Source organism: Mirounga leonina, unplaced genomic scaffold, assembly GCF_011800145.1.
Source record: "Mirounga leonina isolate KUSES-001 unplaced genomic scaffold, KU_Mleo_1.0 Mir_200, whole genome shotgun sequence".
In the NCBI taxonomy this organism is placed as follows: Eukaryota; Metazoa; Chordata; class Mammalia; order Carnivora; family Phocidae; genus Mirounga; species Mirounga leonina.
This window is the reverse complement of record NW_023270503.1, coordinates 10,678,415-10,703,654: the sequence shown is the minus strand read 5'-3', so window position 1 is coordinate 10,703,654 and position 25,240 is coordinate 10,678,415. Positions and strand designations below refer to the sequence as shown.

General features: G+C 42.2%; 1 protein-coding gene and 1 pseudogene across 12 annotated transcripts in view; both read right to left on the bottom strand.

Annotated features, from left to right (window-relative positions):
* Window positions 1–25,240, bottom strand: part of ACACA (acetyl-CoA carboxylase alpha) — a 280,433-nt gene that overhangs the window by 218,796 nt on the left and 36,397 nt on the right. For 3 of the 12 annotated variants that reach the window (XM_035026634.1, XM_035026637.1, XM_035026636.1), the window contains exons 3-5: window positions 24,495–24,603; window positions 6,962–7,008; window positions 3,536–3,788 (exon numbers count right to left, since the gene is read on the bottom strand). In XM_035026634.1, the coding sequence (XP_034882525.1) occupies window positions 3,536–3,762 (227 nt within the window). In that variant the 5' untranslated portion in view covers window positions 3,763–3,788; window positions 6,962–7,008; window positions 24,495–24,603. Of the gene's footprint in view, window positions 1–3,535; window positions 3,789–6,961; window positions 7,009–21,073; window positions 21,226–24,494; window positions 24,604–25,240 lie in introns of those variants that run through there. The other 9 variants (XM_035026631.1, XM_035026632.1, XM_035026633.1 and 6 more) reach the window with 6 other exon arrangements.
* LOC118024652 lies at window positions 7,281–8,239 on the bottom strand (annotated as a pseudogene).

Sequence of the window (25,240 nt, the reverse complement as noted above, 5' to 3'; positions counted from 1 at the left end):
CCCATTAAACTTCTCATTTAGCATAAAAAACCAAGCCCTAAACTTGAGAGGCCCATTCTCATCCTATACTATGGCAGTCACATTACTTGGTTTTAGATGACCTGTTAGGAGTGCACCTGCCCCTTTAATCTATATCGCCTGTAAAAGATTAGATTATTCATTCAGGAAGGTAATCCTAAACCAATCTTTAACTCTGGGTTCAAAGAGTGAAAAAGAGTATCTGAACCAGTATCTTCATTTTCATAGATGAGGAAAATGAGTCCAAAGAGGTAATTTCTCTGAATTCTCTGTGGTCACATACCTAATTGGTGGCAGATGCAAGAACAGAGATCTCTCTAATATCAAGTGAATCTGACTCAATTTAAATTAACCCCAAGGATACCATATCCACAAATGACTTAGAAATGGATCAGTGGAGGGTGCCTGGGTGGCTCAGACGGTTAAGCATCTGCCTTCAGCTCAGGTCATGATCCTGGGGTCCTAGGATAGAGCCCCACATTGGGCTCCCTGCTCAGCAGGGAGCCTGCTTCTCTTTCTCCCTCTGCCTGCCTCTCTCCCTGCTTGTGCTCTCTAATAAAAAAATTAAAAAAGTCTTTAAAAAAAAAAAAGAAATGGATCAGTGGAAAACATGTGTTCTATTTTGGAACATTCAGTAGCTGGGAAGCAGGTATGAACTCCTCCCCAGGCTGCTGATCACACTTCAGTTCATTGCTCTTCCATGAGCTATGGGCATGAGTTTTCCAACTGTAGGGCTTGCAAAAAAATTCTCAGGCACTCATACCACTGACCACACAGTCTTTGCAAGAAGAAACATCAACTTTGGGAACAACTTGGCAACTACAAGCTGCCTTGCAAATCACTGGCTGAGTTTCCTATAATGGTGTTCATGCCACCATTGCCAAACACAATTTCCTAGTCCAACAAATGGCTAGTCTGTTTTACATGGCCTCAAATTGGACAAATTTCTCAAGGTGCTATGTGGCTTTAAGGATTTAGATTTAACCCGGTCTTTCTCAACAGTGGCACTATGACATTTTGAGGACAATTCTTGGCTATGTGAGATTATCTAGTACATTGAAGAAGGTTTAGAATCACTGGTCCTTTGTCTTTTTTTTTTTTTTTTAATTTTATTTATTTAACAGAGATAGAGAGCACAAGTAGGCAGAGTGGCAGGCAAAGGGAGAGGGAGAAGCAGGCTCCCATGGAGCAGGGAGCCCAATGTGGGGCTTGATCCCAGAACCCTGGGATCATGACCTGAGCCGAAGGCAGATGCTTAACCAACTGAGCCACCCAGGTGCCCCGGTCCTCTGTCCTTTAAATGCAAGGGTACAGTAGTAGTCCCCCCTTATCTGTGGTCTCACGTTCCAAGGTTTCAGTTACCCACAGTCAACTGCCGTCCAGAAGCAGGTGATCCTTCTCCTGACACATCATGAGGTCAATAGTAGCCTAAAGCTACGTCACAATGCCTACATCATTCGCCTTGCTTCATTTCATCACGTAAGCATTTTGTCCTCCCACATCATCACAAGAAGGATGAGATTGATATATGATTTTTGAAAAAGAGAAACCACATTCACATAACTTTTATTACAGCATATTGTTGTAACTGTTCTATTTTATTATTAGTTATTACTGTTACTCTTTTACCATGCCTAATTTATAAATTAAACTTTAACATAGGTACGTATGTATAGGAAAAAACACAGTATATAGAGGGTTAAGTACTATCTGTGGTTTCAGGCATCCACTGGGGGTCTTGGAATGTATCCCCTGTATTCCCACCAGTCACAACCCTCACACATTTAGAAATGACCTCAAAGGGTAAGATATCACCAGCAGTTTAGCCTTCAGGTCAACCATTAAATGAACTATAAAGTTATAAGAAATATTTACATAAAGACTTGACCCCTAAAAAAAAAGACTTGACCCCTCTTATCTGCCACTAAATACTGCCCTCTATTCATCTTTTTAGCCCAGAGATTAAATGAAATCTTTGTTCATCAACTCCTGAACACCAACTTTGTCTAAACTAGCTAAATAATTAAGACACTTTTACTGTCAGGGAAGTAGAGTAGAAAAGTTACTGAAATGGAATCAGGGCACCTTTGAATTCCAGTTTTCTGGTTATTCACCCTTAGACAAGTTATTTCCCCTCTTTAGGCCTCAGTTCTCTCATCTACTTAAATAAAAAGCATTAGGCTACATTATCTCTCAGGTTTATCCCAGTTCTAGGAATCTGTGACATAAAACATAATTAACTGGCTTAACTCTTTTGACTCCACATGGCTAAATGGGGGTGTCCATCGACACTTACTACCTCATCTTTCAGAAGTAAGGACCCCAAAGTCCCAGAAGAGTCACATTCAGCCAGAGCCGGTATGGGATTTTACTACACGGTCTATATCTTGAGTATATAAAAAGGAGCTTAATTATTTTATGATCCATTAATAATAGAATCACCAAGATAATAACAGCAATAGTCACTCTAACTAATGTTTATCTCTGCTAGACTATCATCTCAACCCTGGCCGTACATTAGAATCACCTGGATAGTTTAAAAAAAAAAAAATGCCCCAGCTCCAAACCAAGCCAATATCAAATGAATCAGAATCTCATTTCTGGAGATAGATGGGGCTCATTTCTTAAGGTTCCATCAAGTAATTCTGATGTACAGTGAAAACCAAGAACCACTAATCCAGGCTCTTTAATCCAAGAAATGCAAAGCAAATGACCAAAGATCAGTATATCACATACTGGCTGTATAATCAAACATCAATAAATAAGAATAATCCAGTGTTACTATTCACTGACATTCTCGGTTACATATAAAGAATTCCATTTCTAGAGAAAAAGGGAGGTCTATAACAACCTTTTGTTCCTGCCACAGGTTGTTATTGAGGACGAACCCTGCCAGAAATAGTATATACCTTCCTGACATGAGAAAGCAATTCAAAGAACGATTACTATAAATTTGCCCAACCCTGCAAAAGTCCTATCAACCATTAAGACAGTTACAACATTAGTCAAAGTAGTACAGAAACCAAAATTCCTCAACCTAACTCTCACTGACTAGATGTCACTAAAAGACCAAGTATGTACAAAGAACAGGAAAAAGTTGAGAGGAACATTTAGGAAAAGACACTTTGAAAATTGCACTTCATGCAAAGTACATTTATTCATCAAAGCTTCAAGTCCAGGGGCGCCTGGGTGGCTCAGTCGTTAAGCGTCTGCTTTCAGCTCAGGTCATGATCTCAGGGTCCTGGGATCGAGCCCCGCGCGTCGGGGTCCCTGCTCTGCGGGAAGCCTGCTTCTCCCTCTCCCACTCCCCCTGCTTGTGTTCCTGCTCTCGCTATCTCTCTCTCTGTCAAATAGATAAATAAAAAAATCTTAAAAAAAAAAAAAAAAAGCTTCAAGTCCAGTGATGCAGTTAAAGGTGGTACAACCTGGGCTAAAATTATTCTTGCTCTTTCCAGAACAAAATCAGTGAAACCCATAGGTCATGTTAAATAAGTAAAACATTAAATTTCTGTCTTACCTTATGTGTAAGGCCAAGCCATCCTGTAGGCTGGAGATCCCCAAATCAGAGAGTGTATCTGAGCCAACAGAAGCTGGTGATAGAGAGCCCTCCTTCTCCTCCAGCAGATCCAGCTTCACCAGGTTGCTAATTTCATCCTCTGAGTTATCTTCAGACACAGAACCAATTATGAATCGGGAGTGCTGGTTCAGCTCCAGAGGTTTGGCCAAGGGGGATGGTTCATCCATTATTCCTTCAAAATGAGCTCTCAGAGCTATGAAGAAAATGAGTGAGAAAAGCAGGTTATGGATAACAACCTGTTATCAGAGGACAACCATAGATTATACCTAATATACTACAGCTGGCACTTGGAAGCAACATATAGTTTGAGAACTAGTTTCTTTGGCTATCTATTTCAGGGCCTCTGTTTTCTACAAGGGAGGAAAATCCAGATCATGACAACCATGCCTAAAAAATTAAAATTAGCTCCCTCTTCCTCAAAGAAATCTCTCTCAAAAAACTGTAAGCCATTCCCAATCTCTTTATTAATTTGGTAACGTCCAAGAAATAATTATGATCAATGGAGAAACCTTTGCAGTAGGTGAAAGCTGCTCATGCTAGTGTGACTTCAGTTGTCAATACTAGGGAGAAATGCAGGAAAAGATTTGCGGAGAGTGGTGGTTGTTTCAAACTAGGTATTTAGAGTAAACTATACAACTATCACCTCGTTCCAACTGTACACTGTGAGAGGTTGTGAATTTTACATATGTGTATTTTTGTATAAATATATACACATAAAATACATTGACATTGATTAATAGAGAGAGAGAGAAAATCTTTACTTGTCCTCATGAGTTTTTTCTTCAATTACATCTGTTAAAAATTCATCCAAAAATGTCTGCTCTTGGCTCTAATGTGCTGACATCGATAGGGAGAAAATGAATGTACTATCAAATTCAAAACCTATAATTAAAATAAGGGAGGGGTGATCTCAATTAAGTATTAGTTTTCTAGGTATAGGGCCTTATTAGCCAGAATTAAATATTTCCAACTACTAGCAAACTAATTAACAAAGACCAGAACAGTTCAAAGCCCACAAGAACAATAAAAACCAAAGCTAAAAGAAACAATATTTATTCTGTCACTCAAAAAATTCCATAAAAAAACCCTTCAGAACTACACATCAACTTAGCACTGAACCTCCTGCGGCCTAACAATTTTAATTTAGAAAGCAATATTCCCAATACTGATTTCAAGGTGTATCAATAGATAATAAATTTATATTAATAAATTATGCTGTAGACTACTTTGAAGTATAACAGTAGGTAGAAAGCAGTGTTCTTTGACATCAGATAACAAAACATCAAGATTTAAAAATGTTTGGGGCGCCTGGGTGGCTCAGTCATTAAGCATCTACCTTCGGCTCAGGTCATGATCTCAGGGTCCTGGGATTGAGCCCCACATAGGGCTCCCTGCTCAGCGGGGAGCCTGCTTCTCCCTCTCCCACTCCCCCTGCTTGTGTTCCTGCTCTTGCTATCTCTCTGTGTGAAATAAAATCTTAAAAAAAAAAATATTTAAAAATGTTTGGAAATCACCATTAAACATTAAAATGACACGTGCACCATTATTCTTGTGTCATTGGTGAATCAGAGCTTATTCATTTACAAAGACAAAACAGTATTTGTAAATGAAAGAGCAGTGGTTCTCAAAAAATGTAGTTGCCAGACCAGCAGCAGTAGCAGCAACATCACCAGGGTACCTCTTAAAAGTACAGATTCTCGGGCACCTGGGTGGCTCAGGTGGTTAAGCGACTGCCTTCGGCTCAGGTCATGATCCCGGAGTCTGGGGACAGAGTCCCACATGGGGTTCCCTGCTCAGCAGGGAGTCTGCTTCTCCCTCTGGCCCTCTCCCCTTTCATGCTCTCTCTAATAAATACATAAAATCTTTAAAAAAAAAAGTACAGATTCTCAGGCCCTACCATAGAGCAAATAACTGTATCAGAATCTACAGTTTGGGGCCCAGTATTCTATATTTTAACAAATCCTAAAAATTTGAGAACCACTCTGCTATAAGAATAAAACAGTAATAACAAATTGCCAGGAATGCTAAAAAAAAAAAAAAAAAAAAAATTACTTCTAGGTATTTCCCAATAGTGAGTTAGAGATTACTTCAGTTAACTTTTATTTTAAAAACTAGAATCAAATATAAAAATGGTATGCAACAGGAAAAACTTGACATCTAAATTTACTATACATTCCTCCCTTGGGATACTAGGTTTCTTTAAAATAATTTTTAAATGTCTCCAAATTTTATTAAGATAATCACTTCCAGAAATCTAAAAGAAAACCAATCATTTAAAAAGAGAAAGAAGAAAGGAAGGAAAAAGGGAAAAGAAGGACAAAGTGAGGGAAGGAGGGAGGGAAAGTTCCAACAGATTGACCACTTTGAGGAACACCAAAAGGTACAGCAACAAAAAAGTCTACTTCTTTCACATTTTAGAGCAGTAAATAATCAAGTTTAAAAAAAAAATAAGAGGGGCGCCTTGGTGGCTCAGTCGTTGGGCGTCTGCCTTCGGCTCAGGTCATGATCCCAGGGTCCTGGGATCGAGCCCCGCGTCGGGCTCCCTGCTCTGCGGGAAGCCTGCTTCTCCCTCTCCCACTCCCCCTGCTTGTGTTCCCTCTCTCGCTGTGTCTTTCTCTGTCAAATAAATAAATAAAATCTTTAAAAAAATAAACATAAAAAAATAAGAAAAGACCCCCTTCCCTCCCCACCCCTGCAGAATTCCAAATTCCATCTCAACTAATATAGAAAATAATGGCTGCCTTCTTCACAGGAGAAATAAATAAGGCATTCAGGGGCATGTTCTAGTTTAGAGTCTGACTGAAATTAGATGACTACACAAAAAAATAAAATTCATGAGAAAAGAGAAATTCTCTGATTCCATGGGAGAAGAAGAAGAAATGATTTAACTAATAAACGAGAGGCTCCATAAGGTCAACTTCAAATTTTTCTTTCCTAGCTAAGAACATGAAGGCAGCCTCCCCTGAATTGTTGCAAAGATTGGAAGCAGCTCAGCTGTCAGCAGCTAAAGAGCCTATCAACCAACCAGCAATTCTACTGAACGGTATCCCCGGGCACAAGCCTGCAAAGCACCAGAAAAGAGAGGTCATGTATGGAAAATCACTGAGTAGATGTCCAGACACTCTAGAAACTACTCTATGGCCCGTCCCACTTCCACTGAATCTAGTCCAGAATTAAAGAGAAAGGGGGGTGGAATACTACCACTGTCAGACCATTCACTTCAGGTTATTCCCCCCGCTAAATCTGCCTATGTGCTTTTTGTAGAAGGCAACTTTTCACATAAATGCCTACAGTTTAATACTTTAGCACATGAACATGAAATTTTTATCACACTGTAAACATGAAAGAATATTATTTGTAACTGACCTCTTATAATTCTTACTGTCTGAGCAGATATCCACCTCCAAAAAGAACTAGAGAGAAAGAGAGAGATTTGAAGTGGTTTTATTTTTTAAGAAACCCAAATTTTAGCAATTCCTGTTTTGCTCAGCATGATACAAAACTGATAGTACTCAAAGTATCATTTTTCTGATCAAATCTATTGTTTAATTTGAAGCATAAAGTTCAGTTGTTTAACTATTATTTATTCATATCTATAAATCAAAAGCATTACACAAAGACTTTGTTTTTTCATGAAAGTATTAAATAATAATCCAAGCTTACCACTTCAGGAGGTGCCTTTTCCAATTGTATACTTCGATGAACATATTCCAACCCTATGATAGCCAATATTTCATCAAAAAAGAGGCAGAGGGGAGAAGAGAACCACTAGATCCCTTGGAACTCAGACTCTGATTATATTTCCAAATGGTTATACCCACATATAAGGTTGGAAGCCAGGAAGGGGACAGATCTTGCATTAAATTAAACTAAAAACTAAATCTAAATCCCTTAGATCCCTAAAACTCTAAGGGATCAAGAAGTCTCTAGCTACTTCCCGAAACCTAGGTTTCCTTCTATGCCCAACAATTTATATGTATCCAGGATAAAAATTCTCAACTTTGGTTATGTATAACAATCACCTATGGAGCTACTTATTTATTTATTTATTTTTAATTTGAGTATAGTTGACACATGATGTTACACTGGTTTCAGGCCTGTGGAGCTTTTTTGGGGGGAGGAGGGGAACCAGGCAGTTTTATTTATGATGGCAACTAGAAGACTCCACGCTTAGGAGCGTGGGCGAGATAAGGACGGAGCCCATGCCTTCTGCTTCTCGTTGGGATTCCTGGGGGCAAACTTCTCCCCCAGTTTCTTCCACATTCCTTTATTCATTTCCTTAAACTCTTTCAAGATGTCTGTGGACAGGATCGGCTTGTACTCTTCTGTGGACAGGCCAGTGAAGTTCACGTCTTTGGGGCAAGGGTCCTTGTGTTTCTAACAGTTTGAATGGAGCCATGTGAAACTCTCATACATCCGATCACAGGCCTCAGGCTCTACAATCTTGAGTATTCTCTCCCTCCAGAAAGGCCTGTGCTACGCCTGGCCCGTTTGGTCTCCTCCACTGGCCATTCCTCACAGAGTTTTAGGAAACGCCAGCAGGGGCTGGCCTCCATTTTGGGCCACCCCATGGTGCTTTTTAAAAACGTGTCTAAACTCGGGCGCCTGGGTGGCTCAGTTGGTTAAGCGACTGCCTTCAGCTCAGGTCATGATCCTGGAGTCCCTGGATCGAGTCCCGCGTTGGACTTCCTGCTCGGCAGGGAGTCTGCTTCTCCCTCTGACCCTCCTGCCTCTCATGTGCTCTCTCTCTCAAATAAATAAATAAATAAATCTTTAAAAAAAAAAACATGTCTAAACTCCACCCCAGATCTACCAAATCAGATTCACTGCTGGTGGCCCAGAGATCTGAATATTAAATTCCACAGCTGACTGACACTGATATATCTCCAGGCTTGAGAACCACTGATACAGGGTGGAGAAGAAATCCAGAACTTCTAAGACCTCGAATGACAAGCGATAGGACTGGGGACAGTGCAGGTATGTTAACTGAGGAAGCTGGATTTACCCAATTATGTGGTTTAAGCTGGTATTATTCCCTACAGTTGTGGTAGGGAAGAGGGGGTGAGAATAGGAAGGAGAAAGGAAGTAGTTTGAATCAGATGCAACCAAAGGGGCAGTAGAGCTGGAGTCAAAACCTAGGACTCAAGCTCAAATTCTGACTTTGCCAAGTATTGGCAGTGCAAACTTGAACGAGTCACTTAACATCTCTGATTCTCGTCATCCGTAAAAATAAAAAGGTCATACGCTACCTCAGGGGACTGCTGTGAAAACAGAGAGTATATGAAGTATTCTGTAAACTATGTACTAGACCAGTGTTTTTCAAACTATGGGTTACCACCAAGCAGAACAGTAAGAAATAAATTTAGAAGGTTACAACCAACATTTTATTTTATTTTTTTAAAGATTTTATTTATTTATTTGACAGAGACAGAGATAGCGAGAGCAGGAACACAAGCAGGGGGAGTGGGAGAGGGAGAAGCAGGCTTCCCGCAGAGCAAGGACCTATCCCAGGACCCCAGGATCATGACCTGAGCCGAAGGCAGACACTTACCCGGCTGAGCCAGCCAAGCGTCCATACAACCAACATTTTAAAAATGAAGGGGCGCCTGGCTGGCTCAGTCGGTAGAGCATGCCACTCTTTTTTTTTTTTTTTAAGATTTTATTTATTTATTTGACAGAGAGAGACACAGCGAGAGAGGGAACACAAGCAGGGGGAGTGGGTAAGGGAGAAGCAGGCTTCCCGCTGAGCAGGAGCCCCAAGTGGGGCTCGATCCTCAGGACCCTGGGATCATGACCTGAGCCGAAGTCAGACGCTTAACAACTGAGCCACCTAGGCTCCCCGAGCTTGCCACTCTTGATGTTGGGGTTGAGAGTTCGAGCCTGGCGTTGAGCATAGTTTACTTTAAAAAAAAAAAGTCATTAAAAATGAAATAGAACAGAACACCTGGGTGGCTCAGTCAGTTAAGCGTCTGCCTTCGGCTTATGATCCCGCTTCTCCCTCTGCCCCTCCCCACTGCTGGTGACCTCTCCCTCTCTTTCTCTGACAAATAAATAAATAAAATCTTAAACAAAAAATGAAATAGAACAGAAGATGTTAAGAGTAACCATACTTTGTAAGGACGAATATTGTTCTGTGAATTTTTATATCCGTTATATGTATGTCCAAAAAAAAGTCTTAGAGTCACAATGAATCCTTGCTCTCCTGCCCCCTCCACTTTATGCTCTCACAAGAGAACAAACACAGTGACTTAATACCTAAACCAATGGTTCTTAAACTTTCTTAGGTCAGGACACTATTAGAAATCTGATAAAAGCTCTGGACTCTTACTTGACAAAAATTCACCCTCACACAAAATTCTGCTTACATACAAGTTTAGGACCCCCAAAGCCTTGCCATGAATCAGGTTAAGATCCTTCTCTCTAGAAAGAAGACAAAGAATGGAGGTGATCCCTGGGAAAGGCTCATATAGCTGCTATCTCACCACCTCCAAAAGAAGGCCAAAAGAAGGCCTTTCCCCAGACGGAGGGGTAGTACATTCTGCTTATCCAAATAAAAATTTTCTTCATTAGATCAAATTGTCAAATTCTCCTTTATTAAAAAAGAAAGTTTTAAAATGTTCTTGAACTGTTAGAAACTCTTCAAAATATTTGCAGAAGGCTCCCAAACTATACCCTATGTGCCTGAAAATGGGATAAAGCTAATTATAGCTAATGCACTTTTATTTAAGAGTCAGCCTGCATTTCACCCAGGGATATTTCTCTAAATAAAACAGAACAGATTTTACCAAACTTATATGTTTCCCTTGAACTCAAGTGACACTATTTTCCAAGTGATTCTAATAAAGAGGCATCAATTAGTTTTCATAGCCACTGATAAAGTATCCAAGCTGGGGACACCTGAGTGGCTCAGTCGGTTAAGCATCTACCTTCAGCTGAGGTCATGATCCCAGGGTCCTGGGATTGAGTCCTGCATCAGGCTCCTTGCTCAGCGGGGAGCCTGTTTCTCCCTCTGCTTGCTTTCTCTCTCTGCCAAATAAATCAATCTTTAAAAAAAAAAAAAAAAGTATCCAAGCTGACACAACATGTCCTTGCCTTTTAAGTCATAGTAACTTCATTTAAATTTCTTCAAAAATAATCACTGAATCTGCTTTTCATTTTTGTCGTTTTACTGATAAACTTTTAAATGGATTTTAGTATTAATTCAGTAACCATGAGTTTTTTAAAGCCACATTTTATTTTCCTGCAAGTTTTAAAGATTTTATCTATTTATTTATTTTTAGAAAGAGAGCACTCGTGCCTGAGCTTACTGGCATGTGAGCTGGGGGAGGGGCAGAGGGGGAGAGAGAGCCAGAGGGAAAGAATCTCAAAGGGACTCCGGGCTGAGCACAGAGCCCGACTCAGGGCTCAATCCCGTGACCCTGAGATCATGACCTGAGTCAAAGCCAAGAGTCGGATGCCTAACCAACTGAACCACCCAGGTGCCCCATGTTTTAAATTTTAAAACAAAAAACACTTGTGTCCCAAATAGTGAGATGGATGATGTATATTGAAGGATAAAAAAGATTTGGTCCCTGGCTAAGATGCTATAGATACCTAAAGAAACAGACAATTATAGTAGTATAATAATTGTTAGGTATGGAAACACAAAAAAGAAAGATACTTTATCCAAACTTGGAGGTGGTAATGGTGAGGACAGGGATCAAGGAAGATCTCCCAGAGTGGGAAGACATTAACAATAAAGAACTGGGATATAAACAAGGACAGAGAGGAAGGAGCACTCCATGTAGAAGAAGCCACTGAATAAACATCCAGATTGTAGAATACAACGACTTATGAGAAATACCAGACCTGAATGGCTTCAAGATTTGAGGTAATTTCCTTCAAGAGCCAGCTAGGGGCTTTTTTTGGTTTGTTTTTTAAAAAAACAAGAGTATTTCCTTAGGGTAAAGTAGTCTTTAGAAAGAAAATAACATTGTGTAATTGTCTATTCTATTCTTCATTTCTCAGCCTATGGATATAGAATATTTTTCAAGGATGAAGCTGGTGAAAGCTTCTGCATCTTTCAAGAAATCTTTAAGGAAGCCTTGCCAAACTTCTGGATAAAGATGGTAGGTTGAATACATATCCATTTTGTTCCTCTCTAAAATCCTACTAAAAAAACAAAAGTAAAGGGGCGCCTGAGTGGCTCACTCAGTTAAGCATCTGCCTTCAGCTCAGGTCATGATCCCAGGGTCCTAGGATTGAGCCCCACGTTGTCGCTGGGCTCCCTGTTCAGCGGGGAGTCTGCCTCTCCTCCCTTTGTCTCTCTTCCCTCTGGTGTGCGCTCTCTTGCTCTCTCTTTCATGTTCACTCTCCCTCTCTCTCTCAAGTAAATAAATAAAATCTTAAAAAAAAAATAAAGGAATTTTTTTAAAAGGTATAATTCACAAAAGACTCCTCCCATCTCCTCCCCAACCCCAAAACCCCCCACCCCGGAAAAGAAAGTCAGGGGAGACAACAGCAAGATAATTTTCTTGGAAAGCAGATGGAAACATGATAAATGACTACACAAACCTGGGAAACTAAATCATAAGCCATCTGTGGTAAACTCATAATCAATACTTTATATCAAAGAATCTTGAAAATGTTCAGAAAATGGAAGTGAATGATGGAGCTAAAATAAAGAGGATCTGGTTGAAATTTTGTTTCAGAGGCTTCAGATCCTTTGATTTCCTTCCCAACTAGTAAAGTCAGGTGCTGGGGATACTGGGGGATATCAGCAACAGTAAAGGGGAGAGCACCATGTTGAAAATGGAGAAATTAAGTAAGCATATTGAGTATGAACTCCCAGCCTTCTTTCCCCAATTTTCACCAACCAGGAGGGAAATTAGAAGATCCTTCTTTGTGGAATCTAACTAGACCAAGGGGAAAAAACCTCAAAAAGTAACGCTGGAGTTCACTAATTAAGATGCCCCACCAGATCACCCTATAAGGAAGTTAACAGTCAACCAGCCTCATTCACATTCACATAATCTTGAATTAGCTTTTTAATCATCCTCTGTTAAAATTAAGCAATTAAAGATTACTATATAGTCTGAGAAAAACCTCCAATATGAAAGAATCAAAAACAACTACCTATAGAAAAAAAAAAATGCAACTAGAAGGGGTTATGTGGAAATAGAAAATGTTAAAAACGGAGGGGGGGGAGTAGGTGACTTGATTTTATATGTAGAAAATTTTTTTTTTAAAGATTTTATTTATTTTTTAGAGAGCAAGCGAGAAACAGCATGAGAGGGGAGAGGGTCAGAGGGAGAAGCAGGCTCCCCGCTGAGCCGGGAGCCCGATATGGGACTCGATCCCAGGACCCTGGGATCATGACCTGAGCCGAAGGCAGACACTTAACCATCTGAGCCACCCAGGTGCCCCTGTAGAAATGTTTTTTGCAGAAATAAAAAAGCTGTCCTAAAATTCGTATGGAATCCCAGGAGACCCCCAAATAGCCCAAAAAATCTTGAAAAAGAACAAAACTGGAAGACTCATGCTTCCTGATTTTAAAACTTACTACAGGGGCAACCTGGGTGGTTTAGTCAGTTAAGCGCCGGCCTTCAGCTCAGGTCATGATCTCAGGGTCCTGGGATCAAGCCCCATGGCAGGCTCCCTGCCCCTCTGCCTCTCTCTGCGCTCATGCTCTCTGTCTCTCTCAAATAAATAAATAAAATCTTTTAAAAAAAACAAAACTTACTACAAAGCTGCAGTATTAACATCAAGACAGATATACAGACCAGGGAAATAGGACAGAGAGGTCAAAAAGAATGAGATCTTGCCATCTGCAACAACAGCATAGACCTAGAGAGTATAACAATAAGTAAAATTAAATTAGAGAAAGACAAGTACCGTATGATTCCACGCTTGTGGAATTTAAGAAACAAAACAAATTAATTTTAAAAAGAGACAAATAGGGGCACCTGGATGGCTCACAGTCAGTTGAGCATCTGACTCTTGGTTTCAGCTCAGGTCATGATCTCATGGGTCCTGAGATCAAGCCCACATAGGGCTCCAGGCTCAGTGCAGAGTCCTCTTGAAGATTCTCTCCCTCTGCCCCTCCCCCCACTGGTGCTCTCTCACCCGAAAGCTCTCTTTAAAAATAAATAAATCAGTCCTTTTAAAAAAAGAGAGACAAATAATAAAACAGACTCTCAAATACAGAAAAGAAGCTGGTGGGTTGTCAGAGGGTAGGTGGGTGGGGGGATGGGTGAAATAGGTGAAGGGGATTAAGAGTACACTTATCAGGATGAGCACTGAGTAATGTTTAGAATTGTTGAATTATATTATACACCTGAAACTAATATAACAGTGTATGTTAATTGTACTTCAATTAAAAAAAGAGAAAGCCCAGAAATAAACCCTCCCATACATGGTCAAATGATACTTGACAAGGATGCTAAGACCATTTAATGAAGGTCAGCCTTTTCAACAAATGGTGCTGGGAAAACTGGATCTCCACATACAAACAAATGAAATTGGACCTTTCCCTAACACCATATTAAAAAAATTAACGCAAAATGCATCAAGGCTTTAAATGTAAAACCTAAACCAATAAAACTCTTAGAAGAAACACAGGACAAAAGCTTCATAACATTGGATTTGGAAAAGATTTCTTGGATATGACACCAAGAGCTAGCTTAACAAAAGAAAAAATAGACAAACTGGACTTCTTGAAAATTAAAAATAAATTGCACAGCAAAAGATTATCAACAGAGTAAAAAGGCAAACCAAAAAATGGGAGAAAATATGTGCAAATCATGTATCTGATAAGAGATTAAACCTAAAACTCAAACCCAATTCAAAAATGGGCAGAGGACTTAAAATGAAATTTCTCCAAAAAAGATATATGAGTGGCCAGTAAGCACGTCAATATGGTCAACATCACTAATCATTACGGAGACACAAATCAAAACTACAATAAGATACCAACCCATACCCATCAAGGCTACCATCAAAAAAAAGAGAAAAAAGTGGAGAAACTGGAACCCTTGGGGGCACCATGAGTGGGAATGTAAACTGGTACAGCCAGTAAGGAAAACAGTATGGTGGTTCCTCAAAAAATTAAAAATAGAATTACCATAAAATCCGGCAATTCCACTTTTGGATATATATGCAAAAAAACTGAATACAGGCTCTCAAAGATATATTTGTACATCCATGTTTATAGCAGTATTATTCACAATAGCTTCAACATGGAAAAAGCCAAGTGTGCACTAATGAATGAATAGGTAAGCAAAATGTGATATACACATACAATTAAATGTTATTCAGCCTTAAAATGGAAGGAAATTCTGCAATATGCTACAATGTGGATGAACCTTGAGGATATTATGCTAAGTGAAATAAGCCAGTCACAAAAAGACAAATGCTGTATAATTCTACTTACATGAGGTACTTAATCAAAATCATATAGACAGGAAGTAGAATAGTGGTTGGCAGGGGTTGGGGGAAGCAGAGAATGGGAACTATTATTTAATGGGTACAGAGGTTCAGTTTCACAAGATGAAAACTTCTGGAGGGGCTCCTGGGTGGCTCAGGCATTAAGTGTCTGCCTTTGGTTCAGGTCATGATCCCAGGGCCCTGGGATCTAGCCCTGCATCAGGCTCCCTGCTCAGCGGGAAACCTTCTTCTCCCTCTCCCACTCCCCCTGCTTGTGTTCCCTCTCTCGCTGTGTCTCTCTCTGTCAAATAAATAAATAAAAAATCTTTAAAAAAAAAAAAAAAAGAAAAGAAAAAAGTTTTGGAGATGGGTGGTAGTAACAGATGCACAATGTTATAGATGTATTTAATACTGAACTGTACTTTAAATGGTTAAGATGGTAAATTTTACATGTATTTTACCACAAGAAAAATTGAAGAAAGAAACACCTCACAGGTTACATATTAATTACAAAGGGGAACAGATACTTTTACAATGGAGAAATACAGTGATCACTCTAAGTGTTTATATTACCACCACTATTAGGACAAACTGACATGAGTTGCCTCCAGATGTGATGCAGTTAAGAGAGTCAAATGCTCATCTTCCATAGTAGGATATCAATAGGAAATGTCTAAAAATGAATAATCAAGAGGTAGCAAGACAATGTTATATACAGATGAAAGGGTATAGTAATAAATATACCAGCTAAAATAAAAGAAAGTGCGAAGGGGGTGAGGGAATGCTGTTTGACTGTAACAAACTCTGTAAAACAATACTTTTTAAACTATGTGCATGTATAACTTCGATGAAAATAAAAACGTAAAAAGTTCATCCTATAATGTTAAGCGAACAAAAGGTGAAGAATGGTATATAAAGTGTGCACAATTTATATTTAAAAAATTGGCAGAGGGGGATAGATGTTTGAACATGAATAAAATCTCTGATAATTACTAAGAAATTAACAACTTTAAATTTAAATCAGTATGTCTGAGAATGATTGAGAAATTATAATAAGAAATTAAGGGGCGCCTTGGTGGCTCAGTTGGTTGAGCGTCTGCCTGCAGCTCGGGTTATAATCCCAGGGTCCTAGGATCGAGCCCAGCATTGGGCTCCCTGCTCGGGGGGGAGCCTGCTACTCCCTCTCCTCCTCACCTGTGCTCTCTCGCTGTGTATCTCTCTCAAATAAATAAAATCTTTTTTTTTTTTTTTAAAGATTTTATTTATTTATTTGACAGAACATAAGCAGGGGAGCGGGAGAGGGAGAAGCAGGCTCCCCACTGAGCAGGGAGCCCGATGCGGGGCTCGATCCCGGGACCCTGGGATCATGACCTGAGCCGAAGGCAGACGCTTAACGAACTGAGCCACCCAGGTGCCCCAATAAAATCTTTAAAAAGAAATTAAAACATAGGGGCGCCTGGGTGGCTCAGTTGGTTAAGCGACTGCCTTCGGCTCAGGTCATGATCCTGGAGTCCTGGGATCGAGTCCCGCATCGGACTCCCTGCTCGGCAGGGAGTCTGCTTCTCCCTCAGACCCTCCCCCCTCTCCTGCTCTCTCTCTCTCAAATAAATAAATACATAAAATCTTTAAAAAATAATAATAATAATAAAAAAAATTAAAACATATTTTTAGAAAAAGGAATTAAGAACACTGCTTGCCTCCTGTGACGGGAACTGGGCGGCTGCAAGACAAGGTTGGGGGGGAGACTGTCTTTTTATATGTTTTAAAATTTTGAACTACGTGAATGTATTACTCATGTGTTAGCAACTGAGGCTTTTCAAATAAGTTTAATAAAAAACTTTACCAAATTCCATGCCACTCTGATACCTTATCTCATATCTGCCTGAACATTTAAGTAGACAACAGGTATGTCATTCCCTTGTTAGTGTTACTGTGTAACTGACTATGAGTTACCTCCTCAATGAAGCTGGGAAAGTTATTATCCCTTCTGATTGTTTTGGATCCACCACCCCCAATAGCACACAACACTGTGTAAACACTAGGCCTTTGCAGGCTGAGTGTTCCCTAGGAATTCAAATGAACATTGGAGTTACAAAACTAGGAGACAGGAGCCACGTGCTTATTTCAAATATTATCCGCTAGAAACATTTGGAGGCTTCCAGGTAAAAAGCCATTTTGTGAATTCAAAAAGCTCTGGGATTATGAATCAATTCGTCCTCATAGTCTTTTTCTTTTTTTAAAGATTTTATTTAATTGACAGAGAGAGCACAAGCAGGGGGAGCGACAGGCAGAGAGCTAGGGAGAAGCAGGCTCCCCGCCGAGCAGGGAGCCCAATGAGGAGCTTGATCCCAGGACCTTGGGATCATGACCTCAGCCGAAGGCAGACACTTACTTAAGCCATTGAGCCACTCAGGTGCCCCTCATCCTCATAATCTTATTTCATAGAACAGCATTCAGAAAAAGTGGGAGCCATGATTGAGGTATGTCAACAGCCTTCCAGAGTCTCAAAGATAAGAACAATATCTTCCTTGAAGAAATATTTCTTGATTTTTTTTTTTGGCCCCCCCAAGTCCCCTGGATGTATTAAGGCACTGTAGATTACATTACCTGGCAGAGACGGAGAAATTTACAGGTTAAAACAGACATTTCTAATCCTCTTGGAATTATAGCATCTTTTTTTTTAAAGATTTAATTTATTTATTTGAGAGCGAGAGCGTGCATAAGCAGAGGGGGGAAGCAGCAGAGGGAGAGGGAGAAGCAGGCTCCCTGGTAAACAGGGAGGCTGACACAGGGCTTAATCCCAGAACCCTGAGATCATGACCTAAGCCAAAGGCAGACACTTAACCGACTGAGCCACCCAGGCACCTCGGAATTACAGCATCTTATGTGGTTTTAGGGAGATAGTTTTAAGTTGCAAATAATGAAGAACTCTGAAAAATTAGTTGCCCTGTGATGCATTAGGTCAGATGATGAACTGCCTATAGCTGGAAGTCTTCAACAGGAGAATCAGATAAAATATTCTCATAATGAGTAGAAAACTTGACTAGAAAATTCCTAAGGTAGGGGTGCCTGGGTGGCTTGGTTAAGCGTCCAACTCTTGATCTCAACTCAGGTCTTGATCTCAGAGTCGTGAGTTCAAGCCCCGCGTTGGGCTCCGTATTCAGTGGGGAGTCTGCTTGGGATTCTCTCTCTCCCTTTGGCCCTCCCCAGGTGGGCGCACTTTTTCTCTCTCTAAAATAAATAAATAAGGGCGCCTGGGTGGCTCAGTTGGTTAAGCAACTGCCTTTGGCTCAGGTCATGATCCTGGAGTCCCTGGATCGAGTCCCGCATCGGGCTCCCTGCTCAGCGAGGAGCCTGCTTCTCCCTCTGACCATCCCCCCTCTCATGTACTCTCTCTCATTCTTGCTCTCTCAAATAAATAAATAAATCTTTAACAAAATAAATAAATAAATAAATAAATAAATAAATAAAATCTTAAAAAAAAAGAAATACCAATGTCTAATTCCAACAATTTTTATTTTACTTCTTTCTTCAACCAAGACTATTAGGATATTAGCTATCAAAAAAAATTTTTTTAAAGAAGGAAAAACACTAGCCCCAGACCTGTTAAACCAGTCAGTGTGACAGGTAAAAAAAAACTGTCCTAGTCATTGACTGAAAAGGAAATAGAATGTTACATAGTGATCTACACCTGAACCAGTTCACAGCATTTAAGCGAGGTCACTATCAGATGAGAGAGTTCTGATGCTGGCTTTCACAATGCCCATTCTTTGACATAACCTAGTCATTATCTCAACTGTAAATTCATTAAACCAAATGCCACCATTCCCCTATCTTTCCTTCCATTTTAAAACAGTTAAATCTTGGGCGCCTGGGTGGCTCAGTTGGTTAAGCGACTGCCTTCGGCTCAGGTCATGATCCTGGAGTCCCGGGATCGAGTCCCACATCAGGCTCCCTGCTCAGCAGGGAGTCTGCTTCTCCCTCTGACCCTCCTCCCTCTCATGCTCTCTGTCTCTCATTCTCTCTCTCGCAAATAAATAAAAATCTTAAAAAAAAAAAACAACAAACAGTTAAATCTTATGCTTGATATATTTCTATTCTGCACTGGTGATTCAAAACAAAACTTGTGGGGCGCCTGGCTGGCTCAGTCGGTGAAATATGGTACTCTCGGTCTCTGGATTGTGGGTTCAAACCCCACATTGCGTGTAGAGATTACTTAAAAAAAAAATCTTTAAAAACAAAACAAAACTTCTGCAACGCAAATAAACACAGGCAGATTTATAAATTAATATTATGCCTTTGACAACTTTCATTTGGCCACTTTACAAGAGTTAATTATTCTTGGATTCACAACAGTCGTGTATAATTAGAAAAAAGGAAACTGAGGCAAGAGAAGTGGGAAGAGACTTGCTACTTTGTAGCAAGTAGGCACCCACCTGGACACTGCAGCTGCTCTCCTACTGTATAGGACCACAATACTTCCCTTAAAAGTGCCTGTCAAGAGGCGGTGGCTCAGTCGGTTAAGCATCTGCCTTGGGCTCAGGTCATGATCCCAGGGTCCTGGGATCCAGCCCCATATTGCCTCCCTGCTCAGCAGGAAGCCTGCTTCTCTGTCTCCCACTCCCCCTGTTTGGCTCTCTTTCTCTCTCTGTCAAATAAATAAATAAAATCTTAAAAAAGTGCCTGTCAAATAGCACAGAACTTCTCATCACAGGCATCCAAGGCATCCCCAACAAGAAGCAAATCAGAGAATTCCTACTCCCTGAGTAAGAAGAAACCAGGTAACCCAAGCATGCTTCTCAATCTGCACTTTGGGTTGGGGAAAAAAAGAAATGAATGAAAAGAGAGATTCAAGGGGACCAACTTCTGAGAATGAAGACCAAAGGGCGCCTGGGTGGCTCAGCTGGTTAAGCCACTGCCTTCGGCTCAGGTCATGATCCTGGAGTCCCAGGAATCCCTGCTCAGCGGGGGGTCTGCTTCTCCCTCTGACCCTCTTCCCTCTCGTGTTCTCTCTCATTCTCTCTCTCAAATAAATAAATAAAATCTTTAAAAAAAAAAAAAAAGAATGACCCAATTATTAGGTTTATTCCATCACACATTGGGAAATTACAGAAACACTGCTTAAGTAGAGATAAAATCAGGAAGTCCTCGGGTCTTTTGATTTCCATCCTAAACTTAGGGCCCCAAACAAAAAATATCTGAAATTAGAGTATTTCTCCTACCTGAGTAGTTATATTCTTATGCTTCTATAAAACCCACAAGGCCTACAGAAGTCCCTGATATTTACGGCTGATTCCAAAGGTCCACTAGTGTTTACTTTCCCGTCTTCGAATCCAAAATAATGCTGGTACTGACCGAAGCAGGACCTTCACGCACATCCCTCTGAAATCATTACCTTCACATAGACTTTCCTGCGTTCTATCTCCAATACCTTATCTTGATCAGTATAGCAAACGCGAAGAGAGTAACAGGCATGTACATTGACTACGTCCCTCACAGAAAACATAATAAAATCCCAGGAGCAAGAACTGGCAAGGGACAACTCGCCTGGCCCTGGCTCCCAACACGATACAAAGACAGAGAAGCCAGGGGCTCTGCACCCCACACTTCACTCTGCGAGAGGAAGACGACTTTCAATGCAACTGGACCTAATCCTCAACATCCCTCTCCCACGTGGGTCTTCCCCCTCTGCCAAGCGTGGGGTTGGACTGAAGAGAGGTCTGGAAGGAATCAGCCCACACCAAGGTTGGGGAGGGGGATGGTGGCGAGCTCCCGGCAGACACCCCAGTCCCTCCTTAGAGGCCCTGGGCTGTACGACTCCCAGTTCCGGGGTCTGAACTCCCACCCCCTACTTCGAGACCCCAGTCCTCTCCGCGTCTCCGCAGAGGGGGAACTCAAGGGCCCAGGGCTGCGGCGAGGGCTGGGCTGCCCCGCACAGGTTGGGACGGGATGGAGCCCGGGCCGCGTGCGGGCGGAAGATGGGAGGCGGCCCCCCTCCGCGCTGCCGCGGCCCCTCCCCGGGCCCCGGCCTCTCCAGGTCCCGGATCACAGGCTCTAAGGCGGCCCTCACCTCACCTCAGGGCGGAGGCGTCCGGGGTCCGGCGGCGCCGGGGAGCCCCTGCGCAGATCCGGTGCTGGGCGGGAGGAGACGCCGGCAGCTCCGGCGATGGCTGACAGGCGCGCAGCACCAGGCCGGCCCGGCACACGGGGAAGGGGCGGGGCCTCACGGGAGGCGGCCCCGCCCCCGCCCCGCCCCTGCCTCCCACCTCAGCGTGCGAGCACCATGAGGTGACTACGTCCGGGGTTACTCCCGGCCGTTCACCTCTGACCCCGCTCCCCGCTGCGGCGCGGTCTGGCGGGCCTCGAGGAGAGGCGCGGGTCCCGAGGGCCGGGCGACAGCCAATGAGAGGGCGGAGTGGGGCGGAACGACGTGAGGCGATGCCGATGGTCCGAGCGCCGCTCTGCCATTCGGGGCCCAGCGGCGAGAGGGCGGGCGGGTCCCGGGCAGTCGCAGCGCCCGGCGCTCGGCCTTCACCGCCCCCTCTGCCGGGGGCGGGGCCGGGGGCGGGGCAGCCTGCCTTCTCCCCGCGGAGAGCGGGGTGAGGGAAATGGCCCCACGTGCACCTCCCAGGAGGTAGAGAGGCGCCTGGGCCGCAGAAAGTGAGGGGCCGGCAGGCTTGCAGCACCGGAAGGGAGTCCAGAACCAAAGAGGGCAGTGTTCTGGCCTGGAAGGACCTTATGGTTTTCAATACTAACCCCCTGAAGAGGTGGACATTGCATCCAAGAATTGCCCAGGATCACACAGGCTGGTTTCCAAGTTGGTACAGGCTAACTAACCCCTATTCTGGAACAACACAACCAGCCCCTTGGCTTGCTCAGCAGCCCCAAAGCAGCCCACCCCAAAGGGTTCTGAGGTGCAGGATCCTGAAGCACTGAGGGAAAGCCTCACTAAAGGAAGCTCAGTAAGAAGGGCAGAATGCCAATGGACAACAGTACTTTATGCCTGCCTTGAGCAGAGAAAATAGAGGGCAGTAAATTCCCAATTTCTCAGATTGGAGCGTGCCTCCCAAACTCCATTGTGGTTACACCAAGTCATTGAACAGGAGCCAACCAATTTCTCTAGCTTTGCCAGTTACTTCATAGTAAGACATTTATGGTGGCTGCTGAAAAGTAATAGTAACAGGAAAGAGAGTATATAATACAATTATCGGGTGGAAAAGAAAGAAAATTGGAGAAAATTGCACTTCAGAACAATGGGGTGATTTTAATCCCTTACAAGAATTTAATGAAGCACCCAGAGTACTTTCCTGATCGTTACACAGGCTTGTGCTAAGGGTCTGGAGAGGTATGGTGAATGATGATTTGGTGGGAAGTTCTATGCCAGAGGGCAAAAAGTGACTAGGGTAGAAATACACACTGAGGTCAGAAATTCTTGGGCAGAAGCAGAGGCAGAAAGATGGGAAGATTGGTCAACAAGAATAATATTCACCTAGGACTCCTTATAATACCTAGCTGGTGGCTTCTCCAAGAGTTTACCAACCTACTTTAAAAGGGACTGGAAATAGAAATTTGGAAAGATTTGGAGTTTACAGAGCAGTGAACCATATTTCACAATAACTGTGTCTGTCACTGGATGCATCTGTCAATGAACAGAGGAAAGTTAGAACTTAAAGATAAATGGGCATATTGCTGGAGGGGAGGTGGGCAGGGGATAGGCTAAATGGGTGATGGGTATTAAGGAGGGCAATTGTGATGAGCACTGGGTGCTATATGTAAGTGATGAATCACTAAATTCTACTGAAACCAATATTACACTATATGTTAACTAACTAGAATTTAAATAAAAACTTGATACAAAAAATTTTTAATTTTTTGGGGGGTGCCTGGGTGGCTCAGTCGGTTAAGTGTGTGCCTTTGGCTCAGGTCTGACCCCGGGGTCCTGGGATCAAGCCCCGTGTAGGGCTCCCTGCTCAGCGCAGAGTCTGCTTCTCCCTCTCCCTCTGCTGCAGGCGTGCTCTCTCTCTCTCTCTCTCTGTCAAATAAATAAATAAGATCCTTAAAAAATAATTTTTAAGGGCACCTGGGTGGCTCAGTTGGTTAAGCGACTGCCTTCGGCTCAGGTCATGATCCTGGAGTCCCTGGATCGAGTCCCGCATCGGGCTCCCTGCTCGGCAGGGAGTCTGCTTCTCCCTCTGACCCTCCCCCCTCTCATGTGCTCTCTCTCTCTCTCTCATTCTCACTCTCTCAAATAAATAAATAAAATCTTTAAAATAATAATAGTAATAATAATTTTTTAAATAAAACAAACTTTAAAGATAATTGAGCAAAACGTCCTGGTTTAACAAAATGTTTGGCTTGACTGACTAGGAAAAAAAAGGCCCCAGGAAGAGGGAAGCTTTGCCTCTCCCTAATAGTGCCCTCTCAAGTTGGCATGAAGGAAAAGACTTTGGGGGCGCCTGGGTGGCTCAGCTGGTTAAGCAACTGCCTTCGGCTCAGGTCATGATCCTGGAGTCCCAGGATCGAGTCCCGCATCGGGCTCCCTGCTCAGCAGGGAGTATGCTTCTCCCTCTGACCCTCCCCCCCTCATGCTCTATCTCATTCTCTCTCTCAAATAAATAAATAAAATCTTTAAAAAAAGACTTCGGAAAGAACTAAAAATCTTGAGGCTGCCTCTTTTACTTTCCATATACCTTTCTTATTTCCTATTAAATAATAGGAACTTTGCCCCAAGAGTGTTTCTTAGTGGTGTTGCTGTTTATCAGCCTTAGGAGCATGGCAAAACCAGGGGGTTTCTCTCAGAAACTGTCCTTATGTGAAACTTCAGCAAGCCCTTACTCTGCTTTTGTCTTCACTGAATATTTGAAGTAATTGAGCCCCAAAAAGAACCAGACAAAGCAAGGCCTGATGAAAGAACTACAGTGGAAGAAAACCAAGGATGAGTTAGAACGTCCCCAAACCACTTATATAAAATCTAGTGATTATCCAATGTTAAGAAGAATGGGCAGAGAACTATGTCTTTAAAACAGTACATCTACAATTTCAACAGCTCCTCAGTGCTGTGTTGTTTGGTACATGCCACAACCTGCCCATCTCTAGTACAGGCTCATCTGTACTCTTCTGAGTTCTTGCCACACAAGCCAATACCTCTGTAAGAAGCGGAGGAGGAGAGCCAGAGGGTGGAGAGAACTTACTGTACAAGACTAACAGGTGGAAGGGAAGAGAGTGAATGGAGTGGCACACTTCTAGAAGCTGAAACTAGATGGCTATAATGGGCTGAATTGTATTCCAAAATTCATATGTTGAAGTCCTAAGCCCCATTACCTCAAAATGTGAGTGTATTTGGGGATAGGATCTTTAAGGAGGAAATTAAAATGTAAAATGGGGTCATTAAGGTGGGCCCTCATTCCAAATGACTTGCATCCTTATAAGAAGAGGAGATCAGGACACAAGGACAGAGGGAAGACCATCTGTGAATCACAATTGATGAAGCACTTACCAGGACTGTGGCTCTTATGCTGGAGATGGGCATCTACAAGCCAAAGAGAGAAGCCTCAGAAGAGACCAACCCTGCAGACACCTTGATCTCGGACTTACAGCCTCCAGAACTGTGAAGAAATAAATTTCTGTTGTTTAAGCCACCCAGTTTGTGGTACTTTATTATGGCAGCCCTAGAAAACGAATACAAGTTCCCAAATACCAAACAGCGTCCAGGTCTTTCAGGAAGGTTATATGAAGGTATCAGGGATTAATCCTGAGCCTTCCAGCTACTTTCCAACCTTAAAGATGGTTTCTCACCCTACTGTAGGTAAAGTAAGAAGACTCCCGAGCAGTCTCTGTCTTTAAGGTGATTACAATCTAGTTAGGAAGACAAACCTAAACACCAAAACAGCGTCTATGTATTGCTCCTTAGCCATGTGGATTTTACAAAAGCCATAGATGGGAGAGGATAAATTCTCAAATATGAGTAAGCCTTGAAATACATAAACAGTATGTGTGTCAACGTCCAAGCCATTTTGGCACCTTATTGTCCATTCTATTTTAGCGTAGGGCAGTGTTTCTTAATGTTCCATTGACCACCTGAAATAGAATCACTAGGTGCTTGTTAAAAATTCAGATTCCTAGCCCCACCGCAGACTTTCTAAAGTAGCAATTATTCACCCTGAAGTTTGAGAACAATAGTTTAGGGCTTATCATTATTGTTCCCTCTTTGTTCCAGTGTCTCTGTTAAACAGCAATGCCTCC